At 41.1% G+C, this 18,439-nt stretch overlaps 1 protein-coding gene across 3 annotated transcripts; it reads right to left on the bottom strand.

Annotated features, from left to right (window-relative positions):
- On the bottom strand, nucleotides 1-7,158 carry LOC149822698 (uncharacterized). Of its 3 annotated transcripts, none has more exons than XR_016426100.1 (2): nucleotides 6,910-7,158; nucleotides 1-211 (listed from the first exon to the last, which is right to left on the bottom strand). XR_016426100.1 is itself a non-coding variant. In XM_089981227.1 (2 exons), exons 1-2 carry the CDS (start codon nucleotides 971-973, stop codon nucleotides 125-127), a joined length of 309 nt encoding a protein of 102 aa, XP_089837353.1. In that variant the 5' UTR covers nucleotides 974-982; the 3' UTR covers nucleotides 1-124. The 3 variants fall into 3 exon arrangements, 1 of the variants encoding a protein (XP_089837353.1); XR_016426099.1 differs by lacking the exon at nucleotides 6,910-7,158 and adding an exon at nucleotides 2,012-2,091; XM_089981227.1 differs by lacking the exon at nucleotides 6,910-7,158 and adding an exon at nucleotides 752-982.
- Nucleotides 7,159-18,439: the final 11,281 nt, after the last annotated feature.

Here is an 18,439-nt window from a genome sequence, read left to right as displayed (position 1 = left end):
TTCATATAACAAGTATCTATAATAATTAATCGTTCCACCTTAAAACTAAGAAGTTTAATTATTTACAATTCAACAATTACAATTAGGAAAAATAAAAAAAATAGAACTTCTTCAACACAGTCTTCTAATCATCGCCAAGATTTTGTGCGTCTTCTTGTTCATTGTCTTTATCTGTCCCTTCAGCTCCACTACCCTGATTATCGCTAGCAGCCTACACAAGAAAAGAACAGTCAGTATTGATAAACAAAATATAATGAAATAAATTACACACTATATGTGATTCTATCATGTGCTCATGTGTGATCTAAGGCAATAAAAAAACTCTATATGTGATTCTATCATGCTCATATGTGTGCTAAGGCAGTCAAAAAATTGAATATGTGATTATAGCATGTTCATATGTGTTCTAAGGCATATAAAAAAACTCTATATGTGATTCTACCATGCTCAGATGTGCTTTAAGGCAGGCAAAAAACTATATATGTGATTCGATCATGCTCGTATGTGTGCTAAGGCAGTAAAAAAATTGAATATGTGAATATAGCATGCTCATATGTGCTCTAAGACAGGCAAAGCAACTTTATATATGATTCTATCATGCTCATATATGTGTTAAGGCAGTAAAAAAATTGAATATGTGATTATAGCATGTTCATATGTGTTCTAAGGCATCTAGAAAAACTCTATATGTGATTCTACCATACTCAGATGTGCTTTAAGACAGTCAAAAAAACTATATATGTGATTATACCTGAGAGGGACCTGGAATCGAAGATTCCCTATCCTGAACAGTGGCCTTGATCTCATTTCGGAGAAAGGGGGCGACGGTGTATTGGAAGTAGTTATTCAGTGATTCATTAATGATCTCGCGTACATCATCACCGGAAAGAATAGTCGGCTGCTTGGAGCTTATGTCGGCGCAAGAAGTCGGTGAGCCGTAACTGGAAGAACCAATAACTGGTGAAGTGTTCATATTACTCCCAAACCCGAACACGCGACCTTTTTGGGGTTCACCTGCTGCAGTCACCCATGCTGTAGGATCAAATGATGGATGCTGAGTAGCGTCTTCACCATATCGCTCTACCATCTGTTGCTCATATGCCTCCTACAAAATAATGTTTAAAGTATTCATTAATAATTAATGATAACATTATAATAACTTGCATATATATTGCAATGATTATTAATAGAATTAATACATACCGTTGTCGTTCTCGCCTTCTCTGATACGAAGACTCCCGTGGTCTTCCGTTTATGTGTTTCTACAAACACATCCTTATATGGTACACTGCCTCCTTTTTCTGCTTCCTGCGAAGTTAAATGACAAAAGATTTAGTACACAAATTTGCAACAATACTTATAAAATTAATATTATATATTGATGAGTTACCATTTTCTTTAGGTGGCTCCCAAATGTCTTAGATCCACCTGTGTGTAGATGGGCTTCGGGCATCTTCGATCGATTTTGTGAAGCCTTCGCAGAGCGATTTTTAAATGCATCTCCCGCCCACATATCGCACATTTCATCCCAGTAATCTCTCCTGATAGTAATAGGACCATGGCCCTTCCACAGTAATGGATCATCTACTACGCCAGATGCTTTTTTTTGCTGCAGTCTTCATAGTGTGCAGCATGTCTGCAAATTGATTGGCAGCCACCTTCTGCCACACCTTCCTTGCATCATTTTCTTCCACCGTAGTTGCAAAGCGATTCGAAGCCTACAAATATTTTCAGAAAGTTAGTAGACATTGCTTAAATAAATTAAATATGAAATACATTAACTATGAGGAACAACTGTATACCATGAATGAGAACCACAATTTGTCTAACACCTCCTTTGGGTACTCTTTCCATTGAGCAACTGGTCCTGGTAGATGTTGAAGAAGTGAATTCCTAATCTCCCGTACTACTTCTTGTGGCTTAAACCTCGTGCTGCACATGAATTGTTACACAGTAAATATCAATATAAAATATTTAAAAGATATGCAATAATTGAAAACAAAATACTTACGGTCGATTATCGATATACACTATTCGAATGAGTCTTCTTGTGCCAGCCTGAGAAGACCCTGTTTCCTGTGTTGGCTGTTGACTTGTGCGATCAACTGGTGTAGGTGGGTCGTGTACAGGCGCAACATCATCTGTAAAAAAATACATTAGAAATTCTCAGAATGTGCATTTGAACTAATCAAGCATCTAATTAGTTATATGATATACCTATCACAGGAGCCCGTGAAGATGAAGGTTGAGCCTGGCTACTACTGGATGATTGACCACTATAACCTCCACGAACCATATTCTAACAAATAACATATGTCATACAATACATTCAAATAATTCACATCAAGTATTACAATGCATTCAAGTCATTCACATCAAGCATTGCAATGCATTCAAATAATTCAAATCATTGACATCAAGTATTGCACTAATTCAAATTATTCGTTAATTGCATAAATTATAATACATTCAGATAATTGAAATCATTCACATCAAGTATTACAATGCATTCGAATCATTCGTATCAAGTATTACAATACATTGAAATAGAATTTTTAATCATTCACACCAAGTATTGCAATACAACTCACATCAAGTATTACAATGCATTTAAATAGAGGTTTATAGTATAAGATTTTGCTCACTAGCTTGAGAATTCTTCCTCGTCACTAATTTGACTTTCTTCTTCTTCTTCTTCTTCTTCTTCTTCTTCTTCATTGTTTGCCCATCCACTTGGTACATCATTTGGATCACATTCCTCTATGAATGTTTCATCAGCCAATGGAGATATGACATGCATATCATGCGCAACATCGTGACCATAAGCGAAGTCACAGACATCATCTGATTGATAGTAATCACTGTCTTCAGCTAACTCATCTTCCTGTAACTGATCATACTCGGGGTATAGTTTGGATTTCACCTTGCAAACTGCCCACCATTCATTTCTATCTGACTTTTTTATACTCGGATATGAAGTATAATAAACTTGTTGAGCTTGCGAGGCTAATATGAATGGTTCATATGTTCCAAACCTGGATTTATGATTCACCTCCACAATGCCTGAAGCTTTGTCGAGTCTTGTTGCAGTTGGATCAAACCAATGACACTTGAATACCGTAACCCTGTTATTCATGCCTAAGTAAGTCAACTCCATTATTTCCTCTATAACACCGTAGTAATCATGTTCATTTTCACCGTAACTGCTACCCTTGACACACACGCCACTATTTATCGTTGATTTGTTTATACCGTAGTCTTTTGTATGAAATCGATAACCATTTACGATATACCCGTTGTAGCATTGCACAACTTTGGTCGGACCATTTTCTAAATCACATATTCCTTGATCTTTAACATCACCATTGCGAACCTACGCACAAACATAAACAATGATTGTGATCACGATCAATTAAGTAACTTAGTGTTGTTTATAAGTACAAAATTTATGTTAGCTTCTTTACCAACTGTTTCAACCACTCCACAAACTTAGTTTCACGTTCTTTTTGTACTTCTGCATCAGTGAGATGTGAAACTTCGTTTCGCAACTCTAGATCAAATCGTCTGTAAACCACAAATACTTATATTACCGAGTCATGTATCCACATATAGAACATAAAAGGATTTATAATTGAGTTGCATATACATATACTTACTCGATGTATGGGTCGATCGCTGAGCAATTAAAAAGAATATAGATGTGTGCTGCATCTTGCTCTCGATCTGTCAATAGCCTTGATCGGCAACTACCAAATACATGCCCAAGTGGTTGAAATATCGACAGCTTGTCAGCTACAGTTACTTGTTCTCCATCATCGTTACGGGGCAGGCATGTGTAACGTGTTGAAATATGAGGTTCGAAGTACATAGATGAGAAATTTGAAATCTCTTCTAAAGTGTACGCCTCACAAATAGAGCCTTCTACTCTTGCTTTATTACGAACCTTTTTTTTTAGGTCGAACATGCATCTGACAAGAATATACATTTCAAATTTTAAATATCTGTCATTAAAGAGACAAATATAAAAAAACATATACCTTTCAAATGGGTACATCCATCGATATTGCACAGGGCCACCAACCCTTAGTTCATATGGAAAATGTATGATCAAATGTTCCATAACATCGAAAAATGCTGGCGTAAATATCTTTTCTAACAGACAAACAGTGGTGATGACAGAGTCCTCGAGATTCTTTACATCTGATACAATGACCTCCGATGCGCACAATGTTCTGAAAAATCTGCTCAACTCAGACAATACCCCCCATATAGGTTTGTCTAACATATCATGGAATGCTAGGGGTATCAATCGTTGCATAAAGATATGACAATCATGGCTCTTCAACCCATATAACTGTCCATCGTCAATCTTCACAGCCCGAGCAATGTTAGAGACATATCCATCTGGAAATCTCAGTTGTCTCAACCATTGACATACATGTTTTATTTGATCAGGTCCGAGCACGTACTTCGCCTTTGGTTTCAATACTTTGCCATTATACTCTTTGAGTTCCAATTCTAGTCTTTTACATATTAATTTTAAATCCATACGGGCCTTCGGATTATCCTTCGTTTTTCCTTTAATATTCATTACTGTATTGAACACATTATCAAACACATTTTTCTCTACATGCATCACATCCAAATTATGTCGTATCAATAGGGTCGGCCAATACGGTAGTTCCCAAAAAATAGATTTTTTCGTCCAATTGTGTTCCTTCCCAAATCCACGGAAGGGTGTAGGACTGCGGGCATCTGTTAATACATCTGGAAAGTATCGCAATCTTCTTAAAATCTCTATGCCAGACAATCTTGAGGATGGACCTTCCATTTCAGTTGTGTCTGCTGTAAATGCATTCTTTTGACGTCAGAACGGATGATCGTTGGGTAGAAATCGACGATGGCAATCAAACCAGCAAGGCTTCCTTTCATACCTCAATCTAAAAGCTTTGGAATCCTCCATGCAGTACGGACAAGCCAACCACCCATGTGTGCTCCAACCAGATAACATACCATATGCAGGGAAGTCACTGATTGTCCATAGAACAGCGGCCTTTATGTTGAAATTTTGTTTTTTGTGGGCATCATACGTGGTAACACCGTCATCCCACAGTACTTTTAATTCATCAATCAATGGCCTTAGATATACATCAAGATTTTGGCCAGGTGAGGTCGGACCAGGGATCAACAGAGACAAGAAAAGATTTGGACGTTTCATACACAAGCTTGGTGGAAGGTTGTATGGAGTTACAAATACTGGCCAGCATGAGTATGAAGTTGATCTACCCCCAAATGGATTAAATCCATCTGTACATAGATCGAGTCTAACATTTCGCACTTCCATTGCGAAGTTCTGATGAGTACGATCAAAGTGCTTCCAAGCTTCAGCGTCAACAGGATGCGTGATCTTGTTTTCATCGTGTCGAACTTTATTTGCATGCCATCTCATGTGTTTAGCTGTCTTTGAAGACATATACAATCGCTGCAATCTAGGAGTGATAGGAAAGTAGCGGAGCGACTTGTATGAAACTTCCTTTGATCTCGTGCTACCATTGCCTCTTGTCTTTGGCTTGAACCGAGGATGCCCACATGACGGGCATGATATGTCGTTTTCCTGCTCCTTGAAATACAACATGCAGTGATTTGGACAAGCATCAATCTTTTTGTAACCCATACCTAGAGCGTTGACCATAACTTTCGCACGATAGAAATTTTGTGGCAATTTCTCATCTTTAGGCAACATACTCTTCACAATCATGCACAAACGGTCAAAACATGATTGACTCAAATTATACTCGGACTTCAAATTCATTAGTTGAAGAACTGCAGACAATATGGTGTGACTCTCACAACCGTTCCAAAGTGGCTCATCAGCATCTTTAAGTAAATCATAAAATCTACTAGCTGCATCGTTTGGTGATTCTTCATCTACGGCAGTTCTTACATCACTAGAACTCATAGCAGAACCCAGTTCTGTTCCTGCAGCATCAAATATCAAATTCGTATATGGATTATCGTGCACCACATTCACCCGTGCATCAAAATCGTTTCTAAATTCTTCTCCATGAAACGTCCAGTTCTGATAATCACTCACAAAACCCTTCCTGTATAGGTGATGTCTAACGCCATGAGGTCCTACAAATCGATTATTCTTACAAATCTTGCAGGGACACCTAATCCGACCTGTGGGATCTACCGTACTGACACTCGCCGTTGCAAATTCAATAAAACTATCGACACCATCCACATATTCATGCGATAACTCATTGTCCACTATCCTACGGTACATTCATTCACGGTTTGCAGTCATTCTGTCGTATGATGTTACGAATAGTATCCTAACGAATTAAGAAAAAAACAATCAGATTGCTACGATGAAGAAAATATCAAATTTATCATGCAATATACTATGTCAAACAATAACAAGAATTTTGATGCATGCATTGATAACTTAATATTTTCATGTGCAAACTATTAATGACATGATACAATCATTTGAAGCATGCTTTTATTATAAAATTTCACATGGAAGTCAAAATCAAATTAAAAGTAACTACATGCAAGCATGGATACAATTACATCAAACATTGCAATACATCATAATCATTCATATCAAATAAATGGCAAACATGTACCTGCAGCAAACACACTTCAATATCTCACTAACTACTACCATGCTTAGCATGGACTCCGTACTCCAAAAATAAGAACACTTCCATATTTCTACATTAAAATCATGCTCAGCATGATCTCCGAACTCCAACAAAGCAGTCCTAGATATCAACAACTAAGTGAGTGTGTGAACAATAAAGTGCTGCATTCAATAAATTAAATAACATGTGATACGTTTGCATTACTTACTCACCACGGGTATTTACCCGATTTGCATTGTTTTTGTCATTTACTTACCACAGGTGGCCGAGCACGAGTTGGTTCCGTTGAAAAATCTGCACAAAAACAAAACAAATTAAGTAACAAACTAACTAATCATGAAACAAGATGAAACACTAACTAAAAAAATTAAAACAAATTAAAACAACTCTAACTAATTGAAAGAAGAGAAAAGAAAAATAGTATATATGTTAAGCCAAATCTAACTAGAAGATGCTAATTTAACAAACCAGCTATAACATGTTGAACCAGTCGACTAACATAAAGTCATAGACAATTTCTAATCTGGACTACTTAGCAAAGGAATAGTAAATCAATCAATTAGTTTACTAGAAAAGATGTGAACTCCGTTTAACCACCACTATCATAAAGAATTCAAATAGCTCTAATCTAACTAACTGATTGTGAGAACATTAAATACCAATCTATCTAAGAAAAATATAATTATAAAAGACTAATAGATTGAAATACTCTAACTAACCAGATTTCAAGAAAACAAATTGAAGTAAAACTAACTACCAGTAGACATTAACAAACTAACAAAATGAACAACATGGACAACTTGTATATATACATTACAAAAAAAATTTCAACTTAAAATCCATATGGACAACATATATGCAAACTACACTTAAAACCATATGGACATCTTATATACACATATTACAATTTTTTTTTCAAGCTAATCACATGGACAACATAGGGATCACATAATAACTTTTTTTTTTTTTAAAAAGAGATCACATCGGCAGCATAGGTATCCATAACAAAAATTCTTTTCAAAACAGATCACATAGGCAACGTAGGTATCTCATAACAATTTTTTTTTCTTCAAACAAACACATAGGCAACATAGTATTCCTACTAAAGATTTTTTTTTTCAAACTGATTTACATAGGCAGCATATGCATTAAAAAACAGATTTTTTGAAACCAATTCACATAGACAGCATAATATATCTCATAACAGATTGTTTTTTTCAAAAGCAATACACATCGGCAGCATGTTATTCCTACTACAGATTTTATTTTTCAAACGATTCATATAGGCAGCATAGGCATTCAAAAACAGATTTTTTTTTTGACAAGTCACTTAGGCAGCATAACGCAGGGGGTCGACCCCCCCTGCCGGAAATCACGGCAGGGGGTTAAACCCCCTGCCTTTCCGGCAGGGAAGGGGGTTAAACCCCCTGCCGGAAAGGCAGTTCCGGCATGGGGGGTTGACCCCCTGCCGTGCCTTTACGGCAGGGGGTTAAACCCCCTGCGTTTCCGGCAGGGAAGGGGCGTACCCCCTGCTAGAAGAAGAAGAAGAAGAAGAAGAAGAAGAAGAAGAAGAAGAGGAAGAAGAAGAAGAAGAAGAAGAAGAAGAATATTACCTGCGCGTCGCCGGACGGTGGCGGGAGATTGACGGGAAGCGGCAGCTGGCGAGCGCCGGCTGGCGAGCGGTGGACGGGGAGCGGCGGCTGGCGAGCGGCGGCGGCCGGACGGTGGCGAGAGCCGACGGGCGGCGGGAGGGAGCAATACAGCGAAACAGGGAAAAGAGAAAGAGGGATGGGATTAGGGATTTATGCGACATTTAGCGACGGCTTAGCGACGGAAAAATTTCGTCGCTAAGCCGTCGCGAAACCAAAATACCAAAAAAGCGACGGAATATATTCTGTCGCTACTCCGTCGCTAATTAGCGACGGATTAGCGACGACAGAGTTCCCTCTCTAAATCCGTCGCTAAAATGGTGTTCTTGTAATAAAAAGTAGCGACAAAACATGCAGTCGCTAATCCGTCGCTAAGTAGCGATAGATTAGCGATAAAAGTCGTTTCCTCGCTAATCCGTCGCGAATTAGCGACAGATTCTATCTCTAGCTAATCTGTCGCTAAGTAGCGACGGGAAAAATCCATCGCTAATTAACAATTTTCTTGTAGTGTGACCAGTGTAAGAAGTGCTTCGAGGTTCTCAAGCAGAGGCTTACCACTGCCCCTGTCCTTACCTTACCTTCTGGTCAGGGAGGCTTCGTGGCTTATACCGATGCCTCGGAAACAGGTCTGGGTTGTGTGTTGATGCAGCATGGCAAAGTAATCGCCTATGCGTCACGACAATTGAGAGTCCATGAGAAAAACTATCCAACCCACGACTTGGAGCTTGCCACGGTGGTGTTCGCACTTAAAATCTGACGACACTACCTATATAGAGAGAAATTTGAGGTCATGTCGGACCATAAAAGCCTAAAATACCTCTTTTCTCAAAAAGAACTCAATATGCGGCAACAACGATGGCTGGAATTCCTCAAAGACTATGAATTCACACTTTTCTATCACCCTGGAAAGGCGAATGTCATAGCAGATGCCCTCAGTCGCAAGTCTGTTGGCACTCTGACCAGCCTCACCGGACAGTGGAAGCTGATGGAAGATTTCGTCAGTTGAAAGCCATTCCTGGCTGATCCAGGAAAGATTCGATTGTCATGCCTGATGATCCATATCGAGATCCTCGATCGCATCGTAGCCGAACAGTTCAAGGATCCCCAGTACTTGGAATTAAAAGTTCGTGCTGAAAGGGATGACACTTTCTTCTATTTAAAAGAAGATGGAGGGATATGGATGAAAGAAAGGATTTGGGTTCCAAATAACCCTGAGCTAAGACAGGAAGTACTCCAGGAGGCCCATAGTAGCAAGTACATTATCCACCCTGGAGGTACAAAAATGTTTCGGGACCTACAGAGAAAGTACTGGTGGAGGGGTATGAAGCGTGATGTGGCTATGTTTGTCTCGAAGTGTTTGATCTGCTAGCAAGTCAAAATTGAGCATCAACGACCTAGTGGAAAAATCCAACGGATCAAGATTCCGGAATGGAAATGGGAAGGCATTACGATGGATTTCATCGTTGGATTGCCTCGATCCAAGAGACAACACGATTCAATATGGGTGATCGTGGACAGATTCACCAAGTCTGCTCACTTCCTGCCAATGAACACTCGATACTCAACTGAACAATTGGCGGAGATCTACATTCGGGAAATCGTTAGACTCCATGGAGTGCCGATTTCGATCATATCTGATCGTGACCCGAAGTTCACCTCTCACTTTTGGGAGCAGCTTCAGAGAGCCCTGGGGATGAAACTCATGTTAAGTACAACATTCCATCCCCAAACAGATGGGCAATCAGAACGAACCATACAGACTCTTGAAGATATGCTAAGAGCCTGTATGCTAGAATGAAAGGGTGATTGGGATTCCCACCTAGCGTTGGCTGAATTTGCTTATAATAATAGCCACCACGCTAGCATTGGGATGGCACCGTATGAAGCCTTGTACTGGCGGCCCTGTCGATCACCAATCCATTGGGGTGAAGTGGGTGAGCGAACCTTGGACTCGCCCATTGTGTTGCAACATTACACTGAGCAGATCTATATGATCAGAAAGAAGCTACTGACTGCTCAGAGTCGACAGAAGAGCTACGCCGATCAGCGGCGTAGGGAGCTCACTTTTGCGGTTGGAGATAAAGTTTTTATCAAGGTCTCTCCAACCAAGAGTGTGTTTCATTTTGGAAAGAAGGGGAAACTCAGCCCCAGATTCGTTGGTCCCTTCAAAATTTTGAACCGAATCGGAGAGACGGCCAACCGAGTAGCATTGCCACCGCAATACGCGCAAATACATGATGTATTTCACGTATCAATGCTAAGAAAGTACGTTCATGATCCTTCTCACGTCATTCAACATGAAGACATTGACATCCGAGAAGATATGACGGTAGAAGAAAGGCCAGTAGAGATCATGGACCAACGAGAGTAAGTGCTAAGAACGAAGGTCATTCCACTTGTTAAAGTAAGATGACAACATCATGAAATCGATGATTGTACTTGGGAGCCCGAATCAGATATGCGGGATAAATATCCTGAACTCTTCACTTTGTACTCTTAACTGAATTTCGCGGACGAAATTCCTTTAACGGGGTAATGATGTAAGACCCGCAATTTTTCAGGAAATATCTGAATAAAATTCATGAGGCATTTACCGGTAAAAATAGCATTTTTATCATAATGCGAAACAGATCAATTCCTGCGAGCCAGTTATACTTAGGATATTCGTTGATTCGTGAATATATGCTCAAACACTCTGGAAGCCATAACTTCCTAACTAAACAAAATCAAAGGATTTCCTCGAGCCAACTTTCTTAGTTACGTCAATACGGAGAGAATGGCGTACTTAGAATTTTTTAGAAAAAAATCGCCGAAAACCTGAAATTTTTGCGGGACCCACGGAAATGTTGGTGGGACCCACAGAAATATTCCTCAGAAAATATCTTGTGGGACCCACAAAATATCCTATGGAAATATCTTGTGGGCCCCACCTCAAAAGGAACCTCCAGGAATTAAAATAAAGCTTAGGGGCAAAAGGGGGATAAAAAAATTCCAAGAGGAGGTGGGCTTGGGCTATAAATAGCCCTCCCCACTCTCTCTCTTCTCATAATTTCGACCCCCCCTCTCTCTCTTGCCTCCTCTCTCTCTCCTAAACCTCCCCTAGTGAGCCCAAGTGGGTCTGAGCCCACCTGACCTGGCCTGAACCTACCTGACATGGTCTGAGCCTGCCTGACCTGGTCCTAGCTCACCTGACCTGGGTCTGAACCCACTTGATCTAGTCCAAACCTAGTTGACTTGACTTGAACCTAGTTGGGTTTAAAGTCAAAGTCAAAGTCCTTTTTGGTCCAGATTCCGGTTTGGATTTCTGAACCCAGACTTAGCCTACTTGAGCTAAGTTTGAACCTGCTGAACCCAGTTGACTTGGACCGAACCCTGTTTGGTTCAAACCACTTAGGTTGAGTAGCTTGACCTACTCTACCTCTTTTTCAACTAAGTCAGTTTCATCTGACTTAGTCTGACCTCTCGAAGGAAGGCTCGAAGCCAAAGAAGCAACCCGGAGCCGTTTCTACCACGATTTGAAGTAAGTTCGCTTCGTTGATCCATCTTTCTAAAGTATTTGATTGTTTGTATATAGCATATACTTTCTGAAGTAGTATCTTGCTTTAGTTCTTGATTGAGCCCTTTTTGGACACTTCGGTGTTCACCCGCTCGTCTCGTAACTATCGTCGGATATATCTATGTTCAAATACGCAGTATATGCGTTTTAAAAATGGTATCTCGCTTTAGTTCTTGGTTGAGCCCTTTAGGACACTTCGGTGTTCACCCGCTCGTCTCGTAACTATCGTTGGATGCGGATCTAGGTGTATATCTGCTGATTCTGCCGACGCGTCTTATATCGCACAGGCTATGTAATTTACCTTTGCCGTCGCGTCGTATGATGCCAAGGCTTCCCGATTACTGCACTTCCGATTATGCATTTACTTACGCTGTCGCGTCGAACGATGCCAAGGCTCTTGCTTTCTGCAATGTATTTACTTACGTCGTCGCGTCGAACGATGCCAAGGCTCTTGTTTTGTTATATATGTAGAATATTTCGTTCAGTTACACACCCTGAACAATAGTATATGCATTTTTTTACGCCGCCGCTGTATAAAGCACAGGCTTCTGCTTGTACTACATATATAGCGTATAAATGAGCGTTCAAATGGAGATCAACTCCAAATCGCCAATGCGATTCCCTGACCGCTCCTCGTTCAAGATTCTGCTTGACGAATGAAGCCCCTGTTGGAAAGGCTTCAGTTTTTGGCAAAATGCTCTTTACGTAAAAACTAAGTCAATTACGTATGGCGTGACTATGGCCCAGGGTTCCTACAACCTTGATGGATGCAAAGTACGCACAACAGTGCACATCCGTTTCCCGAGTTAAGCGTAGCGATTTCCCGCCAAAGACGGGAGATGCTGCTGAAATGGATAAAAGAAACGCACGCTTTCTCCGTAAAAGAGAGGAAGTGCTGCAGAATTTTCTAAAGAAGCTAATAATAGCTCAGAAAGAACATAGCAGGATACTCTGACATATAGCAGAGTGCTACCCAGTTCATGGAATGCCTTCTACAACGTAGAAGGGTTCGTCACACCACTGCCGGTAGAGCAGGGGAGGTGATGACGAAATGGTTGGTAGAAGAGCTGCCAGAACCAGTTGAACGACATAATGATGTTCGTTGACGGAACGATGCCAGAACGGCTCGTATCCCTGTGCCTGCAAGGGCACCTTGCTCGTAAGGGTCGTCGAGCCAGAGTAGAGGTTGTGCCTTGACTAGGTTTGGACTCATTGCGTAAAAATACGCCGAGTAGCCGATCTAATTAAATCGAGTCATATGCATGCTCATTGAGAACGGTTACACAACTAGACTCGTAAGGGCTGATGAGCCAGAGTGTGTTGTTTCCACCCAAAGAGGTGTGATGCTCGTGGTGGCCGAAGTGCCAAGAGCGGTGTTCTGCATGCATATGAATAAGACTTAAGGTCGCACATTCCCCGTGGTTGAAAATCGTGTTAGGGGTACCCCCTCAGTAATGACTGTGTTGGGGTGGACTGAATGGGGTCGGGTACATACTCCCGTAGTGCTAAAAGCACAGGCTGCCTAAATGACATGCAGATTCTGTCCAAGTAATTGTAAGACTGGCAGACCCCTTCAAGAATTATGCTCACTGTGGAATGACAGTGATGGTACAGCCTTGAGTGACACGTATTTTACTTTAGACCTGATAGAGTCCACGATGGCCTCAGTCACTCATGGGTTTTGGGGTCGTGGTTATCTTTAAGATCTAAGGATTGAACCCAACTACTGCAAGTAGAGGATGCATCCGAATATGGGCCTAGTAGGGTTCTCCCAGTTGAAACACACTGCCCTACTATGGATAGGGTCAACAGGCCTCTGGGTATCTAAAATACATAGAATAATCAACCCCCAGAACGTCGCGTTGATGCCCGGACAATAGCTCTACCTGCGTACCAAAGGCGGGAGTGGTTAATTATCAAACAATGCATTAGCTTAGGTACAACGATGCTTTGAATGTATGAGTGGATGATGTGTTGAGTCAGTCCTGCATAACCTTTGTGAATGTGTCATGTTCGGTATATGACTGGACCGATTAGGCAAAGACCCGTGTTGTATCCACACGACTAAGCGAAGCTCGAGGAGTTGTCCTTAGATACGTGAGATACGGATGTGCCAAGTATGAAGACTTGAGCTAGACATCACTTTAAGACCCGGAAGAGGTCAAGGCTAAGTCGTGAAGACTTGAGCGAATGTTCAACTCATAGCCCTGAGGAGGCTCTTGCTATATACGCTAAGTCTTGGAGGCTTGAGCGTCGTTATTACGCATTGCGACCCTGAGTGGTCATTATTTGTACTTGAGTTGAATGGATGAATGACTGCATGCTTACGAGACCATCAGTGGTTCTGACCCCATTTAATGGAGATTTCAGGTGTTATACCTGCGTGACGATATGCGGAGCAAGGCGACATCAAGTTCCAGGGTTTCTCTAGACAGAGTTGTACTGCTTCCTTTTATTGAACCTATACTGCTTTTCCAAGCGGTGATGTTGTAATAAACATGTGGTTGTCGATAAAATGGAACACCTCGGTGGTCAATGAGTTGCTTGGCCACATACCTGCAACGTGCTCGGAGTTTTCTAAAACTGACGACTCATTATCGTCTGATTCCGCTGCTAAAAGCTTTTTAAAGTTCCGCTGCAAAGAAAAAAAAAAAGAAATTCATGAAAATTTTAACTTAGCTTTGTTTTGGAAATCCGGGGAGTTACAGTTGATGTTCATGGCCTTCTCTAAAGGGGATTCCTTTCTCGGATAATCCTGCAGTGCAGAAACTGGGTCTTAAATAACCATCTTCGGGGTACTTAAGTCTATACAACCACTCCTTTTCTAGAATCGTCGTTTTTTTTTTTGCACCAATGGAGGAAAGGATACTTAAGTCTTTGCAATCACATCAAACTCCAACGCTAAGTGATGCTGACAAACATGGGGATACGAGCCGCATATGCTTACATACGTGGTGCTCTTTGGAACCCTCGAAGATGAGATGTTGCTACTTGCCCTATTCGGGGGGGGGGGGAGGACATATAACCTGCTTCGGCTCAATTGTGGTTGCTAGATCATCAGTTCTACAACAATGAACCACTTTAACAATAGAGATAATTTATGATCTTTGAGTTTTAACTGTTCTGTGTTTTCTTGTTGTTTCTGACTTTGATAACTTTGTATACCGTCCGCTTTCAGCTTGCTACTGCTCCAGTGAAATTTTTTTCTGTATAATATTTGTTTAGTTTTGTGTGAGAGATGGCCTTGGGTACCAACTTCAATCTTGCAATTGGCTTTGCAGACATTGTCTTCTTGATATCGTTATTCAGTAAGCAAAGTTACACCCTTATTCTATAATGAGGCCATTTCTCCTACTTTTGGCCAATGCCACTGTGGAGTCTTGCATAAATTTGGACGGATTGGTTATTTGTAGGGGTGGCAAAATCTGACACGACCCACCAACCCACTTCTTAGCCAGGTTCGGGTTTGGCTTAAATGAGTTCGTGTCGTAAACGGGTCGACCCGCCTAACCCGTTTATTAAATGGGTCGGGTTCGTGTTAGGGGTATGCCGACCCGGCTGACTCATTTTATAAACGGATTAGGCGGGCGGGTCAACCTGTTTACCAGAACCTGACCTGCCAACCTACCTCCCAACCCGTTTACCCGTAAACCCTGAACCGACCCGCCAACCTGCCCGCTAACCCGCCAACCTATTTACCTGACCCGACCCGTTTATTAAACGGGTTAACCGTGTCGTGTCGGGTTACCTGTTTAATAAATGGATCGGGTTCCTGTTTGCCACAACCGACCCGTTTAATAAACGGGTCGGGTTCGTGTTGAGGTATGCTGACCCGCCAACCCGCCGTCCCGACCCGCCAACCCGACCCGATTGCCACCCCTAGTTATTTGCGTCCCAAGTCAGAGGGACGATAGGAAAGCTTGGTGGATACAACTGATTTGTTCGATTTGGATCTGACGTCTGAACGGGACAGACCCAGTTCACATAGGGATGAGTCTGGTCCGTTTCGGTAGCTCAGTCCTGTGATGGCATAATAATAAAAAATATATATCATTATTATTTTTTTCATTGAACCAGTCAGACCCAGTCGAGGACTGGTCTGATTTGGGTCCAGCAATTAGGTTCCGGATTGATCCGTAAACGGATTAGACCCAGGAACTATGCCAACATCTAATTATTTTTATATACTTTTTTTTTATTACAGCTAAGATCTGATAATGGACAGACCCAGTCCCAAATAGGGTCTGGTCTGATCCGTTTCAATGGATGTGGTTTTCAAGTCCAGTCCGCTAACGGATCAAACCCAAAAACCATACTCATCGTCAAATTTTTTTTTTTAAGTTTCTACTGAGTTCGATCAGTCCCATCATCAACGGGGACTGATCGACATCCATTGGATACCGACCAATTTTGCAAACCGTGTTGATCTTTTTGTGGTATAATTTAAATGGCAAGGTTCTATTAACATAATGGGGACTTCTTATTTATCACCATACCTGGATCCTATAGGGTTTGTTATGGGTCCGGTTCCTGAAAACCCAACACGTTGACACTCCTAACTTTGAGAGCCTTTTTTGGTACTTGAGATTGCATTGAGAGTTTTTCCTTGTATTTTTGAGAGCTTAAGAGGATTCTTGTACTTTTTGAGAGAGTTTTTGTTGGGCATGTATTTAGAGATAATCTTGTACCTAACTTTTGTGGATATATAGTAGGGTGCCAAAATCTGACCCGACCCACCAACCCGCTTCTTAGCCGGGTTAGGGTTTGGCTTAAACGGGTTCGTGTCGTAAATGGGTCGACCCACCTAACCCATTTATTAAACGGGTCGTGTTCGTGTTAAGGATATGCCAACCTGCCAACCCGTTTGACCCGTTTAATGAACGGTTTAGGCGGGCGGGTCAACCCGTTTACACGAACCCGACCTGCCAACCCCCTTCTTAGCCGGGTTAGGGTTTGGCTTAAACGGGTTCGTGTCGTAAACGAGTCAAACGGGTTACTCAGGTCAGTTATCATGTCTATGTTATCGGGTCGACCCATTTAATAAACGGGTCACCGTGTCGTGTCGACCCGACCCATTTATTAAACGGTTTAACCGTATCGTGTCGGGCTACCCGTTTAACAAATGGGTTGTGTTCGTGTTTGCCACATCCGACCCGTTTAATAAACTGGTCGTGTTCGTGTTGAGGTATTCGGACCTGCCAACCCGCCGACCTGACCTGATTTCCGCCCCTAATATATAGTAGACCTCTTTGATTCATCTGTGCCGCCTTGTGCCTTAGAAAAAATAATTGTTTTTTCTCTCCTACCAAACTACCGGAGCCTTGTTGGTTATAACAAGTGAAAGTGTAGATTCAGCCGTAAACAGCTTACCCTTTTTCACCAAAAGGATGGCCACGAAAAATGCACCATTAAATTACTTTGATCAAGTGTTAAAGGTGCGAAGGCATGATTTGTGTTATAGCATTGGTAATGGAAACTTTGAGATGAGAATAAGGCTCTGTTTGAGTGCCCTGAATTGGAGTTGTGTTGTGGTTTCCCCTAGTGCTCTCTGCTGTTTGGGAACCTGTGGTCTTGCTAAAAAACTTGCATTTGGAATGAAGTTAGCAGCTCCAACACCAAATTTCAACACCATTTACAAGACTTGGCAACTCCATTCGCAACACGACATTTTGGCAACACATGGAGACAGTGTTTCCAAATCAATGCAAGGCTCCCAAACAGAGAATGATAAAAGACATGCTTAGAGAAAGTTTCATAAGGTGTCTTTCCATGTAAAAATAGTGGTGATATGTGAATAATGAGATACGTAGTAGTCAAAGACATTAGAGATAAATATACTCAATAAGATGTTGATTTCTTTTTCTATTCATTATAGTTTAAATAATTTGTGATTCAAACATTCACTTAATTAAAAATAATTGCAATATTCTTTTCTATAAGATGTACTTTAATTTACGTATGTAAACAATAAAGTACGACAGGTCCAAACATATCACTGTAAATTTATTGGATTTTGGGATATTGGTTTTGAGCTGAAGCAAAAAGCCAAAAAAAAGGTGGCAACATATGATTTGTGTTGTCTTGCTACCATTTGATTAACAAGGAAACGATCTATGAAAGACCTCAAAAGAGAGAGAGAGTGAGAGAGAAAATAATGTGCTACTCTATTTAAAAACAAAACTTTATAAATAATTTTTTCTATACGTTATGCAAAAGGGTACGAATTTAAACGGGTCAGATTCTGTTTTTCTGATATAGACATCATTGAATTTGACCTAATCAGATTCAAAGTTGGATGCGGAAAAGGTAATGCAGAATCTGGATCCGAATAAGTAATAGGATATATTTTATAGATAATTAGCCGGGTCAGATTATCTGCTAGATTTGGATCCGGATATAAAAGTGCATACTGAATCCGTGCCCGATTATTAATTGGATTCTACTTGCTTTCCCCTTAATTTATACACGCAAGAGGATCACCAATCCGGGTCGGTATTGGGCCGGGGCGAGTCAATCAATGCATCTCCGACCCGTCTGGAGGACGGGCAGCCGAGCAGGTTTGATCTTTTACTGGTAGAGGA

Source organism: Nuphar pumila, chromosome 11 (assembly GCF_984573655.1).
Source record: "Nuphar pumila chromosome 11, dmNupPumi1.hap1.1, whole genome shotgun sequence".
NCBI lineage: Eukaryota > Viridiplantae > Streptophyta > Magnoliopsida > Nymphaeales > Nymphaeaceae > Nuphar > Nuphar pumila.
This window is presented reverse-complemented; position numbering and strand designations above follow the sequence as displayed.

Coding starts and splice junctions, on each gene's coding strand:
- LOC149822698 (XM_089981227.1), bottom strand. CDS start 973: ATGAACACTTCACCAGTTATTGGTTCTTCCAGTTACGGCTCACCGACT. Junction 212..751: donor CGATTCCAGGTCCCTCTCAG/GTATAATCACAT, acceptor TTTCTTGTGTAG/GCTGCTAGCGATAATCAGGG.